The sequence below is a fragment of the Amblyraja radiata genome, chromosome 3, assembly GCF_010909765.2.
Source record: "Amblyraja radiata isolate CabotCenter1 chromosome 3, sAmbRad1.1.pri, whole genome shotgun sequence".
Taxonomy (NCBI): domain Eukaryota; kingdom Metazoa; phylum Chordata; class Chondrichthyes; order Rajiformes; family Rajidae; genus Amblyraja; species Amblyraja radiata.
In genome coordinates, this window is record NC_045958.1 from 20,315,223 (window position 1) to 20,340,551 (window position 25,329).

The 25,329-nt window shown below is 43.1% G+C and overlaps 1 protein-coding gene across 3 annotated transcripts; it reads right to left on the reverse strand.

Annotated features, from left to right (window-relative positions):
• Positions 1–663: 663 nt before the first annotated feature.
• On the reverse strand, positions 664–23,785 carry stard4 (StAR related lipid transfer domain containing 4). Of its 3 annotated transcripts, none has more exons than XM_033017420.1 (6): positions 23,273–23,785; positions 18,402–18,516; positions 17,658–17,707; positions 15,356–15,482; positions 6,264–6,378; positions 664–1,119 (listed from the first exon to the last, which is right to left on the reverse strand). In XM_033017420.1, the coding sequence occupies exons 2-6, from the start codon at positions 18,510–18,512 to the stop codon at positions 893–895; spliced, it is 630 nt and encodes a 209-aa protein (XP_032873311.1). In that variant the 5' UTR covers positions 18,513–18,516; positions 23,273–23,785; the 3' UTR covers positions 664–892. The 3 variants fall into 3 exon arrangements, with proteins under 3 accessions (XP_032873311.1, XP_032873309.1, XP_032873310.1); XM_033017418.1 differs by having other exon boundaries at positions 6,264–6,381; XM_033017419.1 differs by having other exon boundaries at positions 6,264–6,381; positions 23,647–23,779.
• Between the last annotated feature and the right edge of the window lie 1,544 nt (positions 23,786–25,329).

Consider the following 25,329-nt stretch of genomic DNA (forward strand, 5'->3'; position numbering starts at 1 on the left):
ACATCAATTTGCAAAACATTGTCCTTTCACAAAAATGTCTTTCTCCCACAGCACCAAATGAAACTAGTGCCATTTGAATGCACATTTTCAAGAGATAGTTTGAGCATTGTCATCAATGAATATAAACCCATTTTTCTGATTTTTTGAAACCACAATAGTTAATTATTTGAACACAAACCTCAGGATGAATTGATTATGGAATTATAAGGCTGCACATTAAGATTAAAATCCGTTAGCTAATTGTTACTGTGTAAGAAAGAACTGCAGATGCGGGTTTAAATCGAAGGTAGATACAAAATGCTGGAGTAACTCAGCGGGCGAGGCAGCATCTCTGGTGAGAAGGAATGGACGTTTCGGGTCGCGACCCTTCTTCAGACTGAGCTCATTGTTACTGATAGCTTTACGTTGAAGTTGTCATATTGTATTTAAACTTAAAACTTACTAAACTTAAACCCCTGTCCCACAGTACGAGTTCATTCCAAGAGTTCTCCTGAGTTTGCCCTGATTCGAACTCGGAGATTTACGGTCATGGCCACTCGTCGGTACTCGGGGCTCTCGTGGACATTTTTCATCATGTTGAAAAATCTTCACGAGTCTTCCCGTGCTTACCTGCCGTTAGCTAGTCTTCCCGAGTACCTGCCGTTAGCGCTAAGAGATGTCAGCAAGCTCCGACGTACCTGCTACGTTCATTCTCCGTGCTAACCACGAGTTTGATTTTTTTTTTAACTCAGGAGAGCTCTTGGAATGAACTCGCACCGTGGATCAGGGCTATTACATCACAAGAGGATCTACAATAAGCCTGGCTACTGCAATAGAATGGAATAGCAACATATTAAGGAGTTACATGTATCTTTTCAAAGGGGTCATCTATGGTTATTATTTTATCCCAGACTTAAGTTTTTAAAGCATTTCGGAGGTCATTATAGAAATTAACTAATGTATTTCCCATTGCAGTGTTCACTAATGTTTGTGGCAACATTCCTCTTAAGTCAGTCTGAATAAAACCAGTCAAGATGCTGTGGTCTGGGTCACTCTTCAAGGGAATGCAAAACCATCCACATGGGTGATTAAATCCACGAACAAAACTGTCTTGTTTCTCCCCGTATTCAACGCTGACTCCTGTATTGGGTTAAGAAAAAAGTTGTTCTTTAACAGAATTAGATAATTCAAAGCATTAGTCCACAAAATAATTAAACCCTTTACAGTACAACACATGCGTTCTATGAAAATTAAATTAGGAATGAAACAAAACCATCTTTACAACGTGGCTGCATGTATGGCTTTAAATTGAATAGAAGTAATGAAGTAGATCCTGTTTAATGAGAATAATTTAATATTATACAGTAATTTCTCTGAATTTGGAATCTTCGCACAAGGCTATGCATACTGGAAACATGAATCCTGACCCCTGCAGCAATCGCCGAAACATAACTAATGCAATTTGATGTCGATAATACAGTAAACCCTCATAACGGACAGCACAGGGGTAATGGTGTCTGCTATATAAAAAGTAAGGGATTACCAAGAAAGTGTTGTTGCACAGAATGGAAGAATCTGGGAAATCCAAGGGTGGAGGAGTCTGCTACATGACCAATAATAACTGGTGCAACCCTGGATATATTAAGATGCTTTCTCATTCCTGCTCAACGGACCTGGAGCATCTGACGATCTCATGCCGTCCATTCTACCTTCCCCGTGAGTTCAGCTCAGTGATCATCACAGCCGTCTACATTCCACCGCATGTGGACACCGAAGTGGCACTATCGGCCCTACACGATGTGCTATGTCGACACCAAACCAAGAACCCTGATGCGGCTATGGTGGTGGCTGGAGATTTTAACAAATCAAATCACAAAAAGGTCATGCCTAACTTCTGCCAACACATCACGTGTGCCACCATGGGGGAAAAAACTTTGGACCACTGCTACACACCGTTCAGGAAAGGCTACAAGGCTGTTTCACTCCCTCCTTTTGGAAAATCTGACCCCGCTGCCATTTTCCTGCTACCGGAGTATAAACAACGGATAGTACGGGAAGCGGTAGTGACGAGGGACGTAAAGCGGTGGTCCAACCAGTCAGAGGCCATGCTGCAGGATGCACTGGTACACAAATAAAATGCTGGAGAAACTCAGCGGGTGCAGCAGTATCTATGGAGCGAAGGAAATAGGCGACGTTTCGGGCCGAAACCCTTCTTCAGGCCTACTTTGAAGAAGTTCTCCTCCTCTCTCCGGAACTCTACTCCACTGCAGGATGCACTGACTGATGTCGACTGGAATATGTTCCAAGCAAGTTCCAGTGACGTCAGTGAGTTCGCGGAAGCGGTCACGGACTTCATCGCAACAATAATCGACAACATCGTCCCCACGGTAAGCATCTTTCCTAATCAAAATTCCTGGGTGGACGGGTCCATTTGCGTTGCCTTGAATGCTCGCACCACTGCCTACAACTCTGGCCTGGCATCCGGAAATATGGACGACTACAAGGTAGAGACCTACCGACTGCGAAAGGCGGTGAAGGATGCAAAAAGGAGGTACAGGGACAGGATGGAGCAGCAGGACACCAGATGCCTTTGGCAGGGGCTACGGACTATAACTTACTACCGGAGCAACCCCCCCCCCCCCCCCCTCAACCGGAAGTGCCGGCACCTCCCTAGCTGACGACCTGAACTCTTACTACGCACGATTCGAGACGGGCAACATCACCCCTAGCTCGCCGGCTAACAACACCGCCAGCGTGGTGGCTAGCGAGGCTGCAGGGAGGTCCTCTGCGATGTGAGGAGGGCTCTGACACGTGTGAACACGAGGAAAGCTGTAGGCCCAGATGGTATATCTAGGCGAGTACTTAAGTCTTGTGCTACTCAGCTAACACCAGTCCTCACCACAATATTCAACCTCTCCCTGGCCAGGTCCGTGGTCGCTGCCTGCTTCAAAAGATCCATCATTGTACCTGTACCAAAGAATGCCTCTCCAGCTTGCTTGAATGACTACCGACCGGTGGCCCTCACCTCGGTAGTCATGAAATGCTTTGAGAGGCTGGTCAAGAACCACATCTGCTCCTTCCTCCCTCGCAACATGGAACCGTTGCAGTTCGCTTACCGTCCGAACAGATCCATGGACGATACGGTCTCCCAGGTTCTGCACACCGCTCTCTCTCACCTTGACAGCCAGAAGGGGGGAGCTATGTGAGGATGCTGTTCGTCGACTTCAGTTCAGACTTCAATACGATAGTCCTGACTTGCTGAGAAGCTGCTGGGGCTTAACACTCCCCTGTGCATCTGGGCCTTGGACTTTCTCACCGCCAGGCCCCAGGTAGTCAAGATGGTAAGTCATACATCGACCACCCTCAGGATCCCCCTAGGGTTGCATCCTCAGCCCCCTACTGTACTCCCTGTACACACATGACTGTGTGGCCAGGTTCAGCTCCAACTCTATAATCAAGTTTGCTGATGACACTGTGGTGGTGGGCCTGATCTCCGATAACAATGAGAAGGCTTACCGGGAGGAGGTGGCTGATTTGGCACTCTGGTGTCAGGACAACAGCCTCCTCTTGAATGTCATAAAAACTAAGGCGCTAATTGTGGAATTTAGAAGGGCACAACATCCGTGGACGTATACGCTACTGGAGATAAATGGGGCTACTGTGGATAGGGTGAGCTGCTTTAAATACGTGGGAGTCCACATCACAGAGGATCTGACATGGACAACACACACTGCCGCAATTGTGAGTAAGGCAAGGCAGCGCCTTTACCACCTCAGGCAGCTGAGGAAATTCAGAGTCTCTCTGAGGATCCTTGAATGCTTCTACTCAGGGGCTGTAGAAAGCATCCTGTCCGGCAACATCTCGATCTGGTTTGGGAACTGCTCTGCCCAGGACAAGAAGGCTCTGCAGAAAGTAGTGCGTTCGACCGAACGCACGATGGGAACTACACTCGCCCCCCTGCAGGAACTATACATCAGAAGGTGCAGATCCAGAGCCAGCAACATTATGGGGGACCCCTTCCACCCCAGCAACGGACTGTTCCAGCTCTTACGGTCAGGTAAACGCCTCCGCTGTCATGCTGTGAAAACAGAGCGGATGAGACAGAGTTTCTTCCCACAGGCCATCAGGACTGTAAACTCTTATCTCACCAATTTACTGTACTAATTTACTGTTGTGTTGTGTCTTTTTAATAGTGCTGTATTTTTTTCTTTTTTTTCTATTATGTAAATACTGATTCTGTTCTATTCTGTTCTGTAGGTTTTTGCACAATCCGCAGGCATTGCCACTTTAATTTCACTGCACATCGTGTATGTGTATGTGACAAATAAAGTTGACTTGACGTAGTAGAAACAAAGAACTGCTTGATGATGGTTAATAGACAAAAGGACACAAAGTACAGGAGTAAGTCAGCAGGTCAGGTAGATTATCTGGAGAACATGGATAGGTGGCGTTTCAGGTCAGAACCCTTCTTCTGGTTCCTCGGCGGCAGTGGGGTCTCAGCGGCGGGGAGAGAAGGAAAGACAATGGGCTCCCAGCATGGGGGGATCTCCGCGAAGAACAATGAGGAACCGGAGTGTGGGGACCGCCGTAAGGGACAGTGGGAGAACAAAAAAGGGGGGGGGGGGGGGTTTGTCACTCCAGTTTAGAATCCTCTGCCCAAAGGATAAAGCTGTGTTTGTTTGTTTGTTCATTTGTTCCGGTGAAGGCGCTGTGCACACGGCAGCTAGACAACAGTCGCTTGTTTTTTTATTTTTGTTTTCACTTTTAATTTCAAGTTTTTGTGTACCTTGGGTGTTGTGACTGTTAGCAGACCAATTTCCCGAAAAAAGTTTTATCGTATCGTATCGTTCAGAGTCTTGGTCTGGAACCGGGCCTAGAATCCTGGTGAGTTGACAGCCGGGAGAGTGGTGAGGATTGGCGGAGTCATTAGTTACGGCCTGCAGGTAGCTGGAGTGCAGGTAAGGTTCAGCAGTGGCGGTGGCAGTAGGCACGGCCTAGAAGTGGCCAAGGAAGCCGTGTGGGCCAGCAGTGGGAGCAGTGTGTCCAGCCTGGAAGCAGTCGTGGGCCAGTGTCGGCATCCTGGCCTGGCGGCAATGGTTGGAAGGACTGGTCTGGAAGCGGCTGAGATGATGGTGTGGCTCGGCAGCAGCTTTGGTGGTCCCAGCCTCAAAGAGACCAGGGAGGAGGTGAACATTGGTGCTGCATCTCCCGGCACCACTGCGGGTCTCGGCCTTGTGGCGGTCGGGTGCGAGCCACGATCCAACAGTAGGTCTCAGCCCTAATGTCACCTATCCATGCTCTCCAGTGGTGCTTCCTGACCTGAGTTACTCCAGCAGTGTCCTTCAACATTGCACAAGTGTTGATCAAAGCAATTCCTTGGCAATTTTATTGGCCTCCCACAGTGTAGAGAACAGTCTGTGTTCTTAAAGAGACAGTGGTGTCTGATTATTGTGGGGACGCTCCATCCACTATGACAGAAATCGGTTGTGGGGGTTAACGTAACTCGTAGCTCGTGGAAAACAGTGCCCAGAAAACTTGCATTGAAAACTGCGCAGCTAGCCGCGTGGAGCAGAGCCATTGCGACGTTATCAGCTCGTTAGCCTTAAAAAATACCTTAGTTTTGTGAACAAATTTAATTAAAAAACTCGGGAAATAATGAATCAAATTTTCAGATGAGGCGATTTTCGAGATCATGAGGTAAACCTCTATCGGAATATGTAAAAATTTCATCGTTAGCACGTCGTGTTTTCGAGGAGATGTGTTTCACAGAAAAACACACAAATAGACACACAAATAAATACATCCACATCCAAGATCAGGGTTTCATAAGTATATAAATACCGTTCAGTTGTAAGCTACTCAAGCAAAGTATGAGATGGTGTTCCTCCAGTTTGCATATGGCCTCACTCTGTAAATGATGGTGGCACAGGACAGAAAGGTCAGTATGGGAATGGGAAGAGGAGTTAAAATGGTTAGCAACCAGGAGAATCTACGCTTGCTCTCGCCAATGTACAGGAGCCCACAACAGGAACACCGGAGGCAGTAGATGAGGTGAGGTGAGGTGCACATAAACCTCTGTATCACACGGAAGGACTGCTGGGGTCCCTGGATGGAGGCGAGAAAAAAGGTATAGGGACAGTTGTTACATCCCCTGCAGTTGCAGGGAAAGTATATGGAAAGGGGGTGGTTTAGGTGGGAAGGAATGAGTGAACCATGGAGTTGCGGAGGGTGCTGTCTCGGCCAGGAATAGAGAAAAGACTGTAAACTTCACTGCATATGCTTACCACAAGTTAGCAACCCATCCTGGTAATCTGTGGTGTAGGAGAAGTCAATGAATTCTCTTGGGGCAATCACATTCCACAATTGTCCTGCTGTGGTGTATTGCATCAAACAACAACCCTGCTGAATAAATTTGTAGGGTATCAAATATTATTTTCTTCATTATTTTATGGGATAAATAACAAAATATTTACTTAACATCTTCTGCAAAATAAAACATCAAGTTAGTTCAGTCAGAGAGTCATCAGCATGAAACAGGCCGTTCAGCCTATATGAACTATCAAACAACCATTTACATTTATCCTACATTAATCCTTATTTTTATTCTTAATAATAATAATAATGCATTTTATTTGCTGGCGCCTTTCTGGACACCCTTCGTTAGACACCTTACAGGACATAAAATCACAATACATTTATCAATATTAAACTCAAGTTGATTAAAAACAAAAAAACAAAAAAACAAAAAATACACAAAACATTTTAAGTAATTAAAATCAGGGTGAACATGGTGGAAGTTATGTCGGGTATGCTAATCTAAACAGGTGTGTTTTGAGTTGTGATTTGAATTGATCGAGTGTCCAGGTGACGGATGGGAGGTGGGAGAGTGTTCCAGAGACGTGGGGCAGAGCAGCTGAAGGCTCTGGCACCCATGGTGCTGAGTCTAAATGTGGGGATAGTTAAAATTGCAGCTGAGGAGGAACGAAGTGACCGGGAAGGAGTGCAGCAGGTCAGAGAGGTATTGGGGAGCAAGGTGGTGTAGGGCTTTGAAGGTCAGCAGTAAAATCTTGTAGTTAATCCGGTGGTGCACAGGGAGCCAGTGGAGCTGAGTGAGGATGGGTGTGATGTGGTCCGATGATCTGGTGCGGGTGATGATCCGGGCTGCAGAGTTCTGAATGCATTGGAGGCGATGAAGAAGTTTATTGGAGGTGCAAGTGAGGAGGGCGTTGCAGTAATCGATGCGAGATGTGACCAGAGTGTGGATGAGGACTTTTGTATTGTCTTTGGAGAGGGAGGGGCGGAGTCTGGAGATGTTGCGGAGATGAAAGTATGCAGAGCGTGTGATATTGCTGATGTCGGGGCCAAAGGAAAGTGTACTGTCCAGAATGACGCCGAGACTTTTGACATGGGAGGAGGTGGGTATGGGTGAGCCATCAACTGAAATGGTGAACGGGTGGGTTTTGGAGAGTGTGGACTTTGAGCCAATTAGCATGATTTCTGTTTTATTTCCATTGAGTTTTAGAAGGTTGAGTGACATCCAGTTGCTGATAGCTTGAAGACAGGTGGTGAGGGCAGTTGGGAGAAGGGAGGTGTTTGGTTTTGTGGAGAGGTAAAGTTGTGTATCATCGGCGTAGCAGTGAAAATTGATTCCAAAATTACGGAGAATATTGCCAAGAGGTTGAATATAGATGATAAAAAGCAGTGGCCCCAGCACCGATCCCTGAGGAACACCATGGGTGACTGTGGCAGTTATGGATGTGACTTTATTTCCCTGGATGAACTTGTATTTTCATTAATGAATGAATCCGCACCCCAGAAGGTATTACTCATCTACACCCCAGGGCAATTTATAGTGAAATACTGGTAAATCTTGTCCCTAAGAATCCCCTCCAATAACCTTTCCACCACAGATTTAAAACAGTGTATACCGGTACTTAATCAGTATTTCACTAGTTTCCTTCTGTTGTTGACCATCAGATCTCCCATGTTAATCACAATTCAAAAGCCAAAGGGGGACCAAATTTGTAACTCGAAAAATACTAAATACCCTTTTGCACTTCCGCAGCACCATTCTTCAGCATGCCTTTTCCCATCCTAGTGTTCCTACATGATGTGATCCCATTTGTGCAGCCTGACGGCGGAAGACTGTGGAATTCAAATGGAAGAGACTGCAAATTACTTTGAAGAGTGATTTCAGCAGCTCTAGCGCTCGAAGCCAAAACTTCAGATCACACCCTCCTGTTAAGAACAATCACCTGCTGGCGGAACTAGCTAATGGGCAACAGGGAGGACATTGCCAACTGAGTCATGGGAATGAGAATCCGTCATATTGAAAATAGTCAACAGATGTTATGGTCTATGGAGTCATTCTCATTCCCCTGGGATTGTACCTCAATCATTCCCAGTAACCTGTTATGGAGTAATTGTCATTCCTCTGGGATTGTACCTCAATCATTCCTAGTAACCTGTAGGCACGTAGATTCCGGACTATGATGACACTGTGGGAGCCCTTTTCAACAACGCTAACTGAGCTCATAAACTGGGTTCCATTGCAGAACCTAGATACTGGTTAGATTCTGCTTATGCTGTTGTACAAGTTGCGTCATAACTATCAGACTTTGTGTTATGGTTGGGATCAGGTCTTTTCCACAGTTGCTCACTACTTCCATGTTCAAAATAATAGGCTTCATGCTCTAATCAATACCTTGTGCACAGTTAGTGCTGAGTTCCACCATGTGCACTCTGGCATTTTTGCAGGCCTGCCAATATATGAATCACTTTACGTCATTTACATAGATACATAGACAATAGGTGCAGGAGTCCGCCATTCGGCCCTTTGAGCCAGCACCGCCATTCAATGTGATCATGGCTGATCACCCTCAACCAATTCCTGCCGGAGTTTTCTTCTGTAGTCTACTCCACTTAATTCTCTTAAGAGTCCTCTTCAGGAAATTAGCTCAAGAAATGTACATGTCAGCTCCCCTGAGATTGAAGTTACACAGAACATATATACGTGAGCCTCGAAATGACATTGTCAGTGTCTGGGGTGTTATGTTAAATTGAATGATAGTATAATTTCATCTTCACCCACTTGTGTTTCTAGTTTAAATCTTTTTATTTGAATTTTGAATTTAACAGCAATTTGCATACATACAATGATAACAGACAGTGATAATCAGGACATAATTGTACAACAGTATGTAAACGACCCTCAAAACCCTTACCCTTACCCTTACCCACCCTCGCCACCCGGGAACAAACAACACTCACATACGTACACATCCACACAAATACGATAATAAAAAAAAAAATAAAAAAAAATAAAAAATAAAAAAAAAAAAAAAAAAAAAAAAAAGGAGGAAAAAATAAATAAATAAATAAATAGATAAATAAATAGATTGTGGGGAGGGAGGGGGGGAGGGGTTGAGGGGATAGCAGCTGCAATAAGACAGAGCTGTGATAGAGGACACTCAGTCCTCTTCCGAGTCCGGAAACAAGTTAAGAGAGTTAACAAGTTCCAGGAAAGGGTTCCATGTATCTAGGAATGTCTTGGTAGAGCCTTTGAGAGAGAACCTAAGTTTTTCAAGCTTTAAGTTGTAGAGCACCTCCTTGATCCAGCGGGCGTGTGTCGGGGGACAGGTAAGTCTCCAGTTAAGCAAAATCAGTCTCCGGGCTAACAGGGTTGTAAAAGCCAGGACCCGCTTCAACGCAACAGAGAGGTTGGTGTTGGGGGGAATACCAAAAATAGCTGACAGTGGGTTTGGAGGAATAGTCTGGCCATAGGCTCTGCTTAGCACGTCGAAAGCATTCCTCCAAAAGGTTGCTAGCTTAGGGCAAGACCAAAACATATGACTATGGTTGGCAGGGGATTGATTGCATCTGTTGCAGGTGTCTTTAACAGCGGGGTATATTCTAGATAATCTTGCGTTTGTGTAGTGGACTTTGTGAAGGACTTTGCATTGGATTAGGCCATGACGGGCACATATGGAGGAAGAATGGATCAAATCCAAGGCAGAGTCCCATTGCTGGTCTGTTAGTTTCATATTCAGCTCGCCCTCCCACGCAGCTTTTAATGAGGTATGAGGTTTCAATATAACCGACCCTAATAAGTTGTACAAAAAAGAGATGCATTTCTTCCGGTTGGGATCTAGAGCTAGGATGGAATCGGTCAGGGTTTCAGGGGGACGATTTGGGAAATGGGGGAATATCTTCTTCACAAAATTCCTAATCTGGAAAAAACGAAAAAGGTGGGAGTTTGGGAGGCTATAGTTGTGCGAAAGCTCTGCAAAAGACGAAAAAATACCATCCTTGTATAGGTTTTTGATACTACTGATGCCATTACTATGCCAGGTTTTGAATGCGGAGTCTGTACTTGAAGGATTAAAGATGTGATTTTTAAGCAGTGGGGTCAAGATGGAAGGGCCTTGTAAACCAAAGTTTTTCCTAAATTGACTCCATATCTTGAGCGAGAGGGACGCAATTGGGCCTGCACCCGCAGATGTTATAGAAAGGGGGAGTTGAGAGCATAGGACAGACCGCAACGGGAGATGTGAACTCGCCTTTTCTACCAAAACCTGGTCAGGTTGCGATAAAGTCGTTAAGGCATGGAATTGAGGAAAGCACAAGGTGCATTTTCGTGCTTTGACAGAACCAACATTTTTTTTTTAAATGAGAGTTAATGGAGAAATGAGGAGGTAGATGTGCTGCAGGGGTATCATCTATAGTTTCAATGCTGTTACTGACAATCTCAGTAGTGATAAATACAATGATGTCGAGCACTGGAGTATGATGCAGTGGTACCTAATGTTGGCTGTTGCTGCTTGCAATTATGTACCAACAAGTCATGCATGAGAAAAGGAAGTGTGGTACAGTTCAACTTGTCTCTACTGGTGTAGCTTTCTCTAGCCTGAAGGCCAGGAAATGTAACTTGACCAAGGGGTGACAGAAATACAAGGATACGGCAGTCACAACGGAATGGCTAACTATGTGTAAGCCTTTTGAAATGAGAGGGTATGGTAAAGTATAGAAACAACAGGTACAATTCCTGGTTGACGGAGCATACTGATAAAAATAGGGTGCAATGGCAGTACTAGCACCTGCTGCAGCGAGGCATGATATTCACCTCCAGAGGAAGTAGGAAGTATTGGCCGGGAGTCCAGGAGGCCGGTTAGCCCCCCCCCCCCCCCCCCCCCAGTGGGGTTTAAGGGGACTCCTGCATTTTTATTAAATTGATTCCCAAGCTTTCTGCTGGTAGTTTACATAACAGAAGCTTAGAATTTTTCTAACACATAACCAGTAAAATAACCCCCCAAAATATAAATATTTCATGAAATAAATGACTTCATAAAGCTAAAAAAATCTTTACAAAAAAATGCTAACTGAAATGTCTCTTTGCCTAGCACTGTGTGCAAACAGTACAGAAAAGGTGATTTTGGCTGCAGCCATCTTCTGCTTCAGTAGGAGAAGCTGGTTGGTGATTGGCCGCAACGGCCCTCGGAGACTGCGTCTGATTGGCCGCCGAGTGACCGGCGCATTATGTGATTGGACTTAACGCCCTTGGAGACAGCGGCTGATTGGACGGCAGGAGACCGATTTCTTGATTGGACGGGAATTTTAAGGGAAGCTGGTCGGTGATTGGATGCAACCCCCTTAGAGACAGCGGTTGATTGGCCACCAAATAATCGGGCACAAAAAAATTGAAAAATAGGAAAACTAAAAAAATCAGAATTCCGATTTAAATCTGAAGAATATCATGCCTGTGCAACCAAAGTACATCCCCCCTCTTAAAATTGCAGGTTGGTTTTATATACTACAGTTTAGCTTTAACAAATGCTGGTCACTCTCAATACTGAGCCTCCTTTTGACGGATGCCGCCAAGGAACAGTGTGGTTGTGCCAGCTGTCCACATTAATCTAGCAGGCACCATAAAGCAGTTTTGGATCATGAGGGAAATAGGTTCGTGCCAATTATGACAAGCAAAGTTTTCCACATGGAGAATGATGCAGTGGTGCCTGATGTTGGCTGTTACTGCTTGCAATTATGTACCAAGTCCTGCAAGGGGGAGGGATGTATAGTACTATTCAAGCCCAATTTTGGGACTCTCCAATTTAGATCTGCCATGAATCAATGTAAAAAAAAAACCCAAGTGCACAGGAAAGGAGATATGGCTGCTTTGGTAATATATTCTCAGTCAAAAATACAAATTGGGCGAAACATCTTGTATCACTATCTTCTTCTTGTGTATGGGGTGCACAGCCTAAAGTTGTAAGACAACTTGTTCTGTTTGATCTTCTGTTTGCGCACGCCAGGTTGATTGCATTCGTCGAAACAGGGTGGACCTAGTGAAGGGTGCAATCTCCCACCCCTTGTATCACTATGATGGAACAGAAGCCACATCTGCCAGTGTCAAAGAACATATTGCAAGGAGGGTTCTGTTTACAGGATGAAAGAGTACAGATCACAACATGCAAGGGAAAATTTAAGAAACATCCCCAAATACCAGTCGATATCAAATCTGTACTTAGACACTTTGATTATCGATTGAGATTCAAGCCAAAGAAAGAATATATGTCTTTTATGTTATTTTTTAATCTTTTATATTTAGTTAATCCTCCATTATCTACCCTTGTGGAGCATGGGAGCTTTAACAAGACTCTCACTGGTGACAGCTGTTAAGTAATACAACCACGTTGAACAGGTTATTGGGAGATTAGTCTCTTCACTACGTTCAGCGTGACAGCATTCTCATTCCCATGACTGTCAAGTTAGCAATGTCTTTACTGATATCTATAAGCCAGTTCAACCAGAATATAATTGCTCTTAAGCAATGAATTGTGACACTTTCCACAAGCACTTAATATTGACATTTAAAACATCCATTTATGTCAACCAGATGAAAAAGCATCTAATTTATCTTGAAAATGGATTTTAGGCCATTTGATGTGCCACACAAGCTGGAGTAGATTCTCCCCCAAGAGTATTGTGAAAGTGCCTCATAACATCTTTGAGAGTGTGGTAAAGTGGGAATGATGTTGACTTTTAAAGCACAAAATTTAATTTGGGGGAATCTACAAACACTGTCACACAGATACATCCTTCAATATGCACTGATAGCAGCAATACGTCTAATGGCAGCAAAGGGAGGCTGTAGGAAGCAAGAGAGAACGTCTCAATATACCCTATGCGATTTAGGTTTATTATAGTGATGTGTACCGTGCTTTGGTTTGCATGCTGTCATTTAGATCAGACAATACTGTACATTAAATGCAGTCACAACAAACTCATGTACAATAGGTAGAGCAACGGGTACGATACAGAGTGCAATACATAGTTTTCAGCGTTTTAGCGCATTAGTTCAAGTCAAGAGAGTTTTATTGTCATCTGTCCCAGATAGGACAATGAAATTCTTACTTGCTGCAGCACAACAGAATATGTAAACATAATACAAAATGGAAGATAAAAGTTCAATAGTGTCTATAGACCATATATACACAATAAATAAACAGATATAGTGCAATAATAATAATAGACTGTTATTGTTCAGAGCTTATTTGATGTCGTGATTAATAACCTAATGGCTGTGGGTAAGAAGCTGTTCCTGAATCTGGATGTTACAAATTTCAGGCTCTTGTATCTTCTTCCCGATGGCAATGGTGAAATGAGTGTGTGACCAGGATGGTGTGGGTTTTTGATGATGTTAGCAGCCTTTTTGAGGCAGCGACTGCGATGGATCCCTTTGATGGTGGGGAGGTCAGAACCGAAGATGGACTGGGCAGCGGTCACAACTTTCTGCAGTCTTTTCCACTCCTGGACGTTCAAGTTGCTGAACCAGGCCACGATGCAGCCAGTCAGCATGTTCTCTACCGTGCACCTGTAGAAGTTCGAGAGAATCCTCCTTGACATTCCGACTCTCCGTAATCTTCTCAGGAAGTAGAGGCGCTGATGTGCCTTCTTTATAATTTTATCAGTGTGCTGGGACCAGGAAAGATCTTCGGAAATATGCACGCCCAGGAATTTGAAGTTTTTGACCCTTCCACCATCGTCCTGTTGATATAAACGGGATTGTGGGTCCCTATCCTTCCCTTTCCAAAGTCCACAAACAGTTCCTTGGTTTTACTGGTGTTGAGAGCCAGGTTGTTGTGCTGGCACCATTTGGTCAATCGGTCGATCACACTTCTCTACTGGTTCATCACCATCTGTGATTCGTCCCACAACAGTGGTGTCGTCGGCGAACTTGATGATGGAGTTCACATTTTGTCCGGCTACACAGTCATGAGCACAGAGTGAGTACAGCAGGGGGCTGAGCACGCAGCCTCGAGGTGCTCCCGTGCTGATTGTTATTGAAGATTACATATTTCCGTAGACAAAGTCCAATGTCCACAATGGGATAGAGGTGAAACACACAGCACCCTAGCTTATGGAAGGACCATTCAAAAGCCTGATAACAGAGGGGAGGAAGCTGTTCCTGAGTCTCATAGTGCGTGCTTTCAAGCTTCTGTATCTTCTGCAGAATCCACTGGGCACCCGTCCACCCGTCCTTCCCGTCACTCCGATGGAAGCAAGGGGAATGGGGAAATGGGTGGGGTGGGACATGTGTTTGAATAGGTTGGCTGCTTTCCCAAGACAGCGTGAAGTGAGGATGGAGTCGATGGTGGGGAGTCTGGACTAGGACTCCACAACTCTCTGCAATTTCTTGCGGCCTTGGGCAGAGCTTTTCCCAAACCAAGCTGTGATGTAACCCGACAACATGCTTTCTATGGTGCATCTATAGTTTGTAAGAGTCATTGGGGATATGCCGAATTTCCTCAATCTTCTGAGGATGTGGAGGCATTAGTGTCCCTTCATGGCTGTTGCCTCCATGTAGTTGCTCCAAGACAGATCATAGGTAATATTAACGTCAAATAACATGAAGCTCTATACAAGTACTCATTATTGCCATATATGCCAGGAAAGAGATCCTGTGATGCAGGGTTGTCTGGTGGTCCAGTAGGATCACCAGTGCGAAAATGTGAAAGGAGTTGGCTCAGCAAAAATCTCTGCACTAGACAGTATGCAGGTTATTAAATCTGCTGACTATGCGCACAGTGTTCCCTTCTGATGACAACATCCTAACTAAATTCCTGATAACTGAACTGCACTGCTGCATCAACAGAAAGGAACAAATGCTGAATCTTGTCCTAGAACTTAAAAAAGTTAATTAAAGAAAACTGGCAATTATCACTGCATCATGCTTTCATAATGGGACAAATTGATAGTTATGTCAAGATTTCTAAAGAAAGCATAAGACAGAAAACTACAAAAAAAGATCCCAGAGGAATAATCCTTGTAAATGCAAGCGACAAATAAAAAAATGAGGAAGTCAAGAAGTGTATCATACCTGTTCAAATTCCCCAACAATGTCCATGGAAGTCATCAGGCTGTCCCAGGCTAATCTACATGGGCCAGGCCGAATGAAATCCACTATTCTGTTGGGAGTCTCTTTCACAATTCCTTGAGTTTTGTAGCTGTGAATTACATACATGTCTTGTTAAAAATCTCTACTAACGTTCTCTTTCCAAACAAACTAATTACAAATAAGTTTGCAGTGCATTTTTTAAAAACAGTTGTACTCTGCTCCTCTCTAAATAAATCTATCCATTTTCACTTGTAAACTCATACACACTTCAACATAAATTGCATTGGCTCCTCCTATTCCAGTAATAAACTGTTGTTACTTGCTTTTGAACATGTGTACAAACTATTAATTATAAATGAAAAATGAAAAGGTCTCAGTCCAATTTCTAGACTGAAAAGTCCAGTATGAATTTGGATATTGGATGAACTGATTTTTTAATAAAATATAGGTAAAATGCCAATTATAGTAGGAGTATATTAATTAGTCTAATCGGAAGATAACAGAAGAATGGATCAGATGTCAATAGAAAATGGGTTAGGAAGAAGGTGGAGTTGAATCTTACTATCTATACAGACCTGTAATTTCCTGTCACTATAAAGGTGGAATCTTTTAGAAATTGAAAGAAGGACTGAAGAAACAGAGATACAACGTTTCCCAATTTTCAGTCAGTGATACAGCGTGGAAACAGGCCCTTCGGCCCAACTTGCCCACATGTCCCAGCTACACTAGTCCCACCTGCCTGCATCTGTTCCATATTCCCTCAAACCTGTCCGATCCATGTATCTGTCTAACTGTTTCTTAAATTTGGGATAGTCCCAGTCTTAACTACCTCCTCTGACAGCTTGATCCATACACCCACCACAAGTTACCTCTCAGATGCCTATTAAATCTTTCCCCCTTCACCTTAAACCCATGTCCACTGGTCCTCGATTCACCCACTCTGGGCAACAGACCGAGCATCTACCCGATCTATTCCTTATGATTTTATACACCTCTACAAGATCATCCTTCATCCTCCTGCACTCCAAGGAACAGAGTCTCAGCCTACTCAACCTCTCCCTATAGCTCAGATCCTCAAGTCCTGGCAACATCCTCGTAAATCTTCTCTGTACCGTTTCCAGCTTGACATCTTTCTTGTAACAGAACTTAACAATACTCTAAATTACAACTTCAACATGGCCTCCCAACTTCTATACTCAATACTCTGACTGATAAAGGCCAATGTGCCAAAAGCCTTATTGACCACCCGATCTACCTGTGACTCCACCTTCAAAGATCCATGTACCTGCACTCCTAGATCCCTCTGCTCTACAACACTCCCCAGAGCCCTATCATTCACTGTAGAGACTTCCCGAAATGCAACACCTCACATTTCTCTGTATTAAGTTCCACCAACCATTCCTCAGCCCACCTGGCCTATCGGTCAAGATCCTGCTGCAATTTTTCACAACCATCTCCACTATCTGCAAAACCCCCACTTTTGTATCTTCTTCAAGCTTGCCAATTTTGCCATGTATGTTCTCATCCAAATCATTGATGTAGATGGCAAACAGTAACGGGCCAAGCACCGAACCCCGGAGGCACCCCACTAGTCACAGGCCTCCAGTCCGAGGAGCAACCTTACACCATCACCTTCTGCTTCTTTCCATGAAGCCAATTTTCTATCCATTCAGCTATCTCTCCCATGCGATCTAACATTCCAGAGCAGCCTACCATGCGGAACCTTGTTGAATGCTTTGCTGAAGTCCATATACACACTCTGTTCAACTCCCTTTTCTGAAGATTTATATCAAAATAATGGTTTGCATGTGTATCTACCTTTTTATCAAATCATGGTTTGTATGCGTACCTGCCCTTGGTATTTTTGCTTCTTAAGTCCTATTGGTTTAAAGGAATAAATAACCATTTGAATACATATTTCCATTGTATCTCTTCCTCAGCCCACATGTCTCACTTGCACCATTGTTGATAAAAGTGAAAATGATTATTAAATATTTGTTACTATTTGATACTATTCAAGCTTGCACTTCTCAAATTATCATCTTTCATCACTATCTCAATTTTTTTTAATTCACTTTAATTACAACGACCTACTATGAAAGTACTTCTAGGGCGGCACAGTGGGTCGGGTTGCTGCCTTACAGTGCCAGACACCCAGGTACGATCCTGACTACAGGTGCTGTCTGTATAGAGTTTGTACATTCTCTCTGTGACCACATGGATTTTTCCAAGGTGCTGCGGTTTCCTCCAACTTTCCAAAGATTAAGTTTCAATGAATACTTACAGAAATCCCCCAAATTCCTCCGAGGGCTTCCGCCAAACAGTTACATCATTCTGCAAACCCAGGATTAAATAGGTCATAAAGTGAACGGAAATGCAAAATACACTTATACTAAAATTTTCCCAACACAGCAGATTGTTTACTGCTAAATTATAAAAAACATCTATTTATAAATACAAAAAGACCATGAAGGCAGACAAAATAAGATCATGCATTCTAATTTATCACATGCAACTGTAGAGGAAACCATATTTTACATATAGAATTAAATTATCAATTATCTAGGTTGAATCTAATTTTTTAAAATATCAAACTTGTAAATCATCTTGAAGAATGTGGAAATCTACAGTGCATCTATCCTGCATATGCATTGATTATTTCCAAAATATAACCAGACAATTCTGCAAAGAAACTCCGTAAGTCAAGCACCATCTGTGGAAAGAGAAACAGCCCCAATGTTTCTGGTCAAAGACTGTTGGGTTCTGACAAAGGGCCTTTGACCAAAACTTGTGGCTCGGTTTCTCTTTCAATGGATTCTGCATGACACACTGAATGTTTCTTGCATTGTTTTTTTGCAAATTTCTAACATCTGCAGTTTACTTTACTCTGATTAAGTCTGATCCTTAGGTAGAAAGAAAGATGGTAAGCTTGGATATGTGGTTTTCTATCCCAACACCAGCAAGAGTACTCCTTAATACAATTCCCAGGTCACTCCTTCGTGCCACAAACAATGTCATAGATACTTACTGTTTCCTTTGCAACTCTCCATTCATCCTTTCCAATGCTGTAGTAATTAATAAGAATGCTTTCAACTTCTGTGGCTAGTTTTTGTGAATTAGGTAAAGTTTCCACTTCCATTAAACTGCAATATTAAAAGATAGACATTAAATAATTCCCCCAGAAAAGTTAATTCTTTCATTTCAATCTTAGATGGCATTAATTAACCAAAGTAGGAGCATGGGACAGAACTACAGATTAAAAATATGCTCAAAATGAATTCTCCTTGAAATAAAATTCATTCTCCATTCATTGAACATAATCTTTGACAATTATTACTAAGACAAAGCAATTTTGTTGAAACAGGTAGTAGAGCAGCTGAATAGAGGTACATGATGGTTAGTGTGGACAAATTGGGCAAAAGGGCCCATTTCTATGCCACATGACTCTTCCTACAGTTTCTATCAATAACTTGGACAAAGGCACCAAAAGGTATGATTGCTAAACTTGCTGATGACACAAAGATAGGTTGGAAGGAATTTGTGAAGATGATGGGGAGGGGGTACAAAGAGATACAGGTAGATTATGTCCGTGCGCAGAGAACTGGCAAATGGGAGTATAACATGGTAAAATGTGGCATTTCAGTAAGAAAAATACAGTGGTCTTGGTTTCCCCCTACACAATTTAGAAGAGACTAGTATGTAGGTACATTAAGTACCTAAGCAAGCTAACAGAACGGTATGGTTTATTGTGAGATGAATGGAATAGAAGTTATGCTTTAGTTATGAACGGCATCGTTGAGTTTACCGGACTAATGCTTGGAATAGCCTTGAGGAAAAATGGGACCGGCTAGGGTTGCATCCATCAGAGATAACACTTTATTGAAACATACAAATTCTGGGGATCTCTACAGTATAAAAATTGAGGTAATTTTTGATCTCATGCGAGAATATACAAAGAGGGATCACTAGTTGAAAACAAGGGTTGCTTGTTTAAGACAGCACTTTGTTTCTTCTCAGAGGATCAAGAATCTTTAGAACCCTCTTCCTGGGTGGAAAAAGGTTTTGAATATTTTTAAGGCAGTCATACATAAATTCTTGATTAGCATGGTGGTGAAATGTTTTCCCAAGTCAGCAGGAATAGAGCTCAGATTTAAATCTCATCAGTAAATGGTGGAGCTTCTGCTCTTAATTTCTATGTTCACATCTACGTCAATGCAATATAAGGGATTGCCATAGCATTCCTTTGTAGAAAAAGTGATTTTTTTTTTTCCAGAATTTCTACATTATATTGATATTATTCAAGAAAATGATCACCTAGGTTACCATGTACAGGTATAATATTCCAGAACAAGTGCTTGTGAAGCAAAGATCACATCATGAGATTAGGCACACAAAGCTTGAGATGGCAGTTATGAGATTGTTATTAAACCAAATTGTTTCAGTAGCTAGGAAAGATTCTGGTGTTTCTCTCATGAGATTCTGTGATTTTCCAAAATACAATAAGTTTACCAGGAGTTCAAAAGGAAACACATTACAAACAACTTATTTTTAAAACGACAGTTAAGATGGTTTAACAAATATTTCAGCAACTATTTTTACAGAAATAGCTACCATGATTTGATAAAGATAATACAATGAAAAAAAACTGGGTAAATAAACATGCTTCAGGAACGTGCATACTTACTCTAAACAAGAAAACAGTGATTGCTATAAATATTGTGTAATGCAGGATGCCTGACTAAAGCAGTACAAAATCCTTGTGTAATTCAAACTGAGACATAAATTTGAAAACTGACCAGAGTTATTCTGCACCCAATTCTAAAATTGGCTGAGCACTAACTGACTCTGGCACTGGAAAGTGATATCGGAGATGAAGTTCTAATTAAAATAATAGTTAAAGGGTAGGCAAAATGAACGGCCAAGATACTGTAGCTCAGTGCTTCTTCATCCATTTCCCAATGATATATGACCCAAGTAGTTTCTCCAGAGTCGTTGCACATTACCAGCATTCGTCCAACATTTATTTTCCACTGTTAAAATGCTCCATGTACCCAAGAAATGTTATAACCTTTGCCATGTGCAAGGAGAGTACACTGTGTGAAAAGTGGACAAGCGCACAGTAAACATTTCTATGTGGTACTGCAAAATGGCTTGCGGTAAATGATAAATGTAGTCAATACAATGTCGTATGATCTTATTAATCAAATAGGCTTATCGGTCTACTGAATCTAAACTGACTATCAAGCACTAAATGTAAACAAATCCCATTTCTATCTTCCCAAATCTACCACTCACCCATACACTAGGAGCAATTTACAAAGGACAATTGACTCACCAACTAGCTTGTCTTTGAAATGTAGGTGAAAGCCGGAGAACTTGGAGGAAAAGCATACAGTTACTGGGAGAATGTGTAAACTCCACACAGTCCTCACCGCAGGTCAGGACTGAACCCAAGTTGCTGGAGCTTAGAGGCAGCAGCTGCTGTGCCACCGTGTAGCTCCAAAGGGAATTTGGGAATAAGGTGTTTGAGAGCCAATCAACAAGAACCTTGAGGTAATGAAGTAATGTTGTCTGGGACAACAATGATGAGGTAATGTAGAAACAAGGAACTGCAGATGCTGATTTACAAAAGAAGACACAGAGTGCTGGAGTAGCTCAGTGGGTCAGGCAACATCTCAGGAGAACATGGGTAGATAATATTTCAGGTTGGGCCCTCTTCAAACATATGATGTCATGGCAGGATGAGCATTGCCGTACATTTGGAAGCTTGTGCATTTGCATTTAGAGGCTAAAATTCCCTTCAGTGTTACACATGAAGGCCAAGGTTAAAAGCAGCCTAATTGAGCAAAGAGTGTGGAAAGAGGAGGATAAGGAATGTGCGCAAGTAGGTACATTGCTTGGTAGTAGTAAAATTAATTTGTTTTGGTCTTTCTTCCTTGAGGAAAGCTTTCTAGAAGAGAAAGGTTCAGTAGCGATACAAGTTGGGTTGGTATTGTACCATCTTTCTACAGGGTGCACAGCAGCAACGCACCAAGACTCCTTAGACAGCACCTTCCAAAACATGGTCTCTATAAGCTGGAAGGATATGCAGCAAAAGCATGGGAATACCACCGCCTCAAAGTAGCCCTCCAAGACATACACCACCCTGGCTTGGAAATGTACCGGCATTCCTTCGCAGTTGCTGGGTCAAAATCTTGGAACATTTGGCTTAACAGCAATGCAGGTACACCCACACCCCATGGACCACAGCAGATCAAGAACACAGTGAACCACCATCTTCCCAAGGGCATGAGATGGGTAATTAAATGCTGGATCAGCTTGTGAGGTCCATATCCCCTGAATGTATAAAACAAATGTTCAAAGCCTCATTGAAGAAAAATGCAATATCCCCAGTGGCAGACATCAAGCTGTATAAAATAGAAACAGGCCCTTGAGCCCTCCACATCCAAGCCAACTGGTTTTCCCATCTACAGATATCTCAATAAGGGTTAGATCCATATCCTGAAATAAGCACTAAACAATATTCCCGTATCATGAATCTATGCACTGTAATGGCTCATCTGTAACCATGTATTATATTTCTGCTGATAGGATGGCACGCAACAAAAGCTTTTCACCATACACATGGCAATAAACTAAACTGAAGCAAAGAACAGAAGTACCTCTCTAAGTGTCTCTTAAATCTGGTCATTTGATCTAATTCCACCACCACAACTTTCCCCTCAAATGCCCTTCCTCTCACTGTAACCATATGAGTCTTGGTAAATCTCATATGTACCCTATTCAACTAATGGATAACTTTCCTATAACCTGGCGACTAGAACTGCACACAGTAAGCCAAGTGTGGTCTCACCAACATATATACAGCTGCAACATGTCATCCCAACTTTTGTACTCAATACCCTTTCCAATGAAGACACATGTTCACTACAATGTCCACCTGAATTGCCACTTTCAGGGAACCTTGCACCTGCACTCCCAGATTCTGTTCTGCAATACTCTCAAGGGCTCTACCATTTACTGAATAAGCCCAACCCTTGTTTAACATACCTCACACTGGACACCTCACAAAACTGACACCTGTCAGAGTTACATTCAATTTACTTTTCTTTGGCACATCTTCCCAACTGGTCTAGGTCCTATTATAAACATAGACCTCATTTCTCACTGTCCGAGATAACACCAACTTTGGTGTTGTATGCTTATTTACTAACAACGTTAACTACATTGTCATTCAAACTGTCAATGTTAAATTGTTAATTGTTAAGAAACCACAATGGACTCAACACTGACCCCTTCAGAACCCCATCACAGGTCACCAATCAGCGAAACAACCCTCCACCACTGCCCTTTGATTTCTTCCTCCAAACCAATTTTGAATCCAATTAGCTAGCTCACCGTGGATTCCATGCAATCTACCCTTCTAGACTTGCCTAACATGCGGGACCTTGTGACAGACCATGCTAACGACCATATATACAACAGCCACTGCCTGGCCATTATTAGTCTGCCTGGTGATCTTTTCAAAAAACTCTCAGATTTGTAAGACACTTGTATGTCTTTGGGACGTAGGAGGACACTGAAGAAACCAAAGCAAATCTATATGGTCATAGAGAGAGGAAGAATCTCACTACCAAACAAACTACCCACCGTCCATCCCATCAGCACCTCAGATGATCCCATCAGCACTTTATCCCATCAGATGAAAGATTCTGTAATTCCTACAGAGCTACAGAATCGGACACTACTTGCTAATGTTCCATTGCCCTCGAAGATGTTTCCCCTCTAGCTCCTGTGTGCCATGAAGCAGAAATTAAGTTATGTTCGAATTGACAAAAACAAATGAAAACAAACCATTATCAATCCTCCTCTTTGAGAGTTTTTCCAGAATATCCTTACCTCAAAACGATACAGTTGACAGAATCTGAAACCACCTTGAATTGATCAGACAGCTTCAGCCTGAGATTGACACCTTAATCCAGGAGGACAGGCACTTTACAGCTTTGTTTCGCCGGACTGGCACTTTATCCTGGAACCAAAATCTTCACCTGGATCGTGATCTTCACCCAAGACTGAGGACTTGAACCTTCAATTGGGATTGATACCGTAACTCACTCAGGATTGCCAACACTCTCCAGCCGTGTGTCCCTGCGACTGTCACCTTTCCTCAGAACTGACAGTTTCAACCATTCGAGACTTTTTAAGAACTTGCCGTTGTTTTCAATTCGTGTGTGAAGGTTTTATTTTCAAAGGGCAGTGCTGCATATACTCACATTCCTCGCTGGGCACCGTTGTCAATACATCCGTTGTCTTCAGTCTTTGGTGCTGCCCACTCACACTTCCTCGAATGATTCCATCACCTGCCCTCCGTGTGATTGGCGGCTCGCGGTGCGGCAGAGACGTGGGGGGGCCGTTGGTACGCGGGGGGGGCGGCCCGCGAGAGGGGGCGGGGCGGGGCGTTATATAACAGCGCGCACGCCATATGACGTGCCCGGCGATGGGCGGGGCTATGGGGTGACCGTTGCTCGCTCGCGCCATCGCCTCGAGAGCGGGCGGTTGGACTGGCGCCGTGACGTCATCTTACCCGAACTCCGGATTGGTCGGCAGGCAGTCGCCAGGTAGGAACCAAAGGCCCTATAGCTAGTTAGCGTCTATCTTTAGGTTGACAAACTCAGCGGGTGCAGCAGCATCTATGGAGGCAAGGAAATAGTAGCAATGTTACAACATTTTGAGATTTTCAAAATCAAGTATAGAAGTTGGGATGTAATGTTAAAATTGTACAAGGCATTGGTGAGGCCAATTCTGGAGTGATGGTGTACAATTTTGGTCGCCTAATTATAGGAAGGATGTCAACAAAATAGAGAGAGTACAGAGGAGATTTATTAGAATGTTGCCTGGGTTTCAGCAACTAAGTTCCAGAGAAAGGTTGAACAAGTTAGGGCTTTATTCTTTGGAGCGCAGAAGGTTAAGGGGGGACTTGATAGAGGTCTTTAAAATGATGAGAGGGATAGACAGAGTTGATGTGGATCAGCTATTCCCACTGAGAGTAGGGAAGATTCAAACAAGGGGACATGACTTGAGAATTAAGGGACAGAAGTTTAGGGGTAACATGAGGGGGAACTTCTTTACTCAGAGAGTGGTGGCTGTGTGGAATGAGCTTCCAGTGAAGGTGGTGGAGGCAGGTTCGTTTTTATCATTTAAAAATAAATTGAATAGTTATATGGACGGGAAAGGAATGGAGGGTTATGGTCTGAGCGCAGGTATATGGGACTAGGGGAGAATACGTGTTCGGCACGGACTAGAAGGGTCGAGATGGCCTGTTTCCGTGCTGTAATTGTTATATGGTTATAAGTCTTTAATTTATCCCATCAAATAAAGCATAAAAAGAAGTTTAATTTGACACCTAATTCACTTTCATATCTTCAGTATTAAAAACGTTATGGCCATTTTCATACTCGGAAATTGGCATCTTGTTCCCTATAGGGGGGTTGCACGGAAGGTCACTGGGTCATAGGGCTCGACGCACGGAGCCGCTCAATCCATCTGGAGGACATCAGTCACTTCCGGTATATGTTATTAATGCAAGAAACGCGTACATTCCTACCTGTTAAAAACTGCCAAAATGTTGAATTTGTGCGCTGAAAAAAATTGTTGGGAGTCGGGGTAAGTATGAGAGACATGTACCCAACTTCAGAATTCCAAAAGTGAAGCGAAATGAAGGTATAGACAAGCGAGGACTGAAGGGACAACAGCAGCTAAAGTGTTTGGTAAACATTGAAAATATTGGGAATTATCGCGTTTGCTCACTGCATTTCATCAAGTAAGGCATTATTTGTGTTTTTTCTTGATTCCTTTGGTATCTAAAAATTCTCAGAAGTGATAAATCTGGCTGTAAATTTTTCTTCAGATGCGTTTTCATTTTGTATGTAAAAACTCACTTGAGAACCATGGGCGAT

Bases quoted from the DNA above. Each gene is read 5' to 3' on its own strand.
- stard4 (XM_033017418.1), bottom strand. From the start codon at position 18,512: ATGGAAGTGGAAACTTTACCTAATTCACAAAAACTAGCCACAGAAGTT. The intron at 17,708-18,401 runs GTAAGTATCTAT...CTGGGTTTGCAG, and splicing joins GGAGAGTTGCAAAGGAAACA to AATGATGTAACTGTTTGGCG. The intron at 15,483-17,657 runs GTAAGTATTCAT...TGTAATTCACAG, and splicing joins GAGGAATTTGGGGGATTTCT to CTACAAAACTCAAGGAATTG.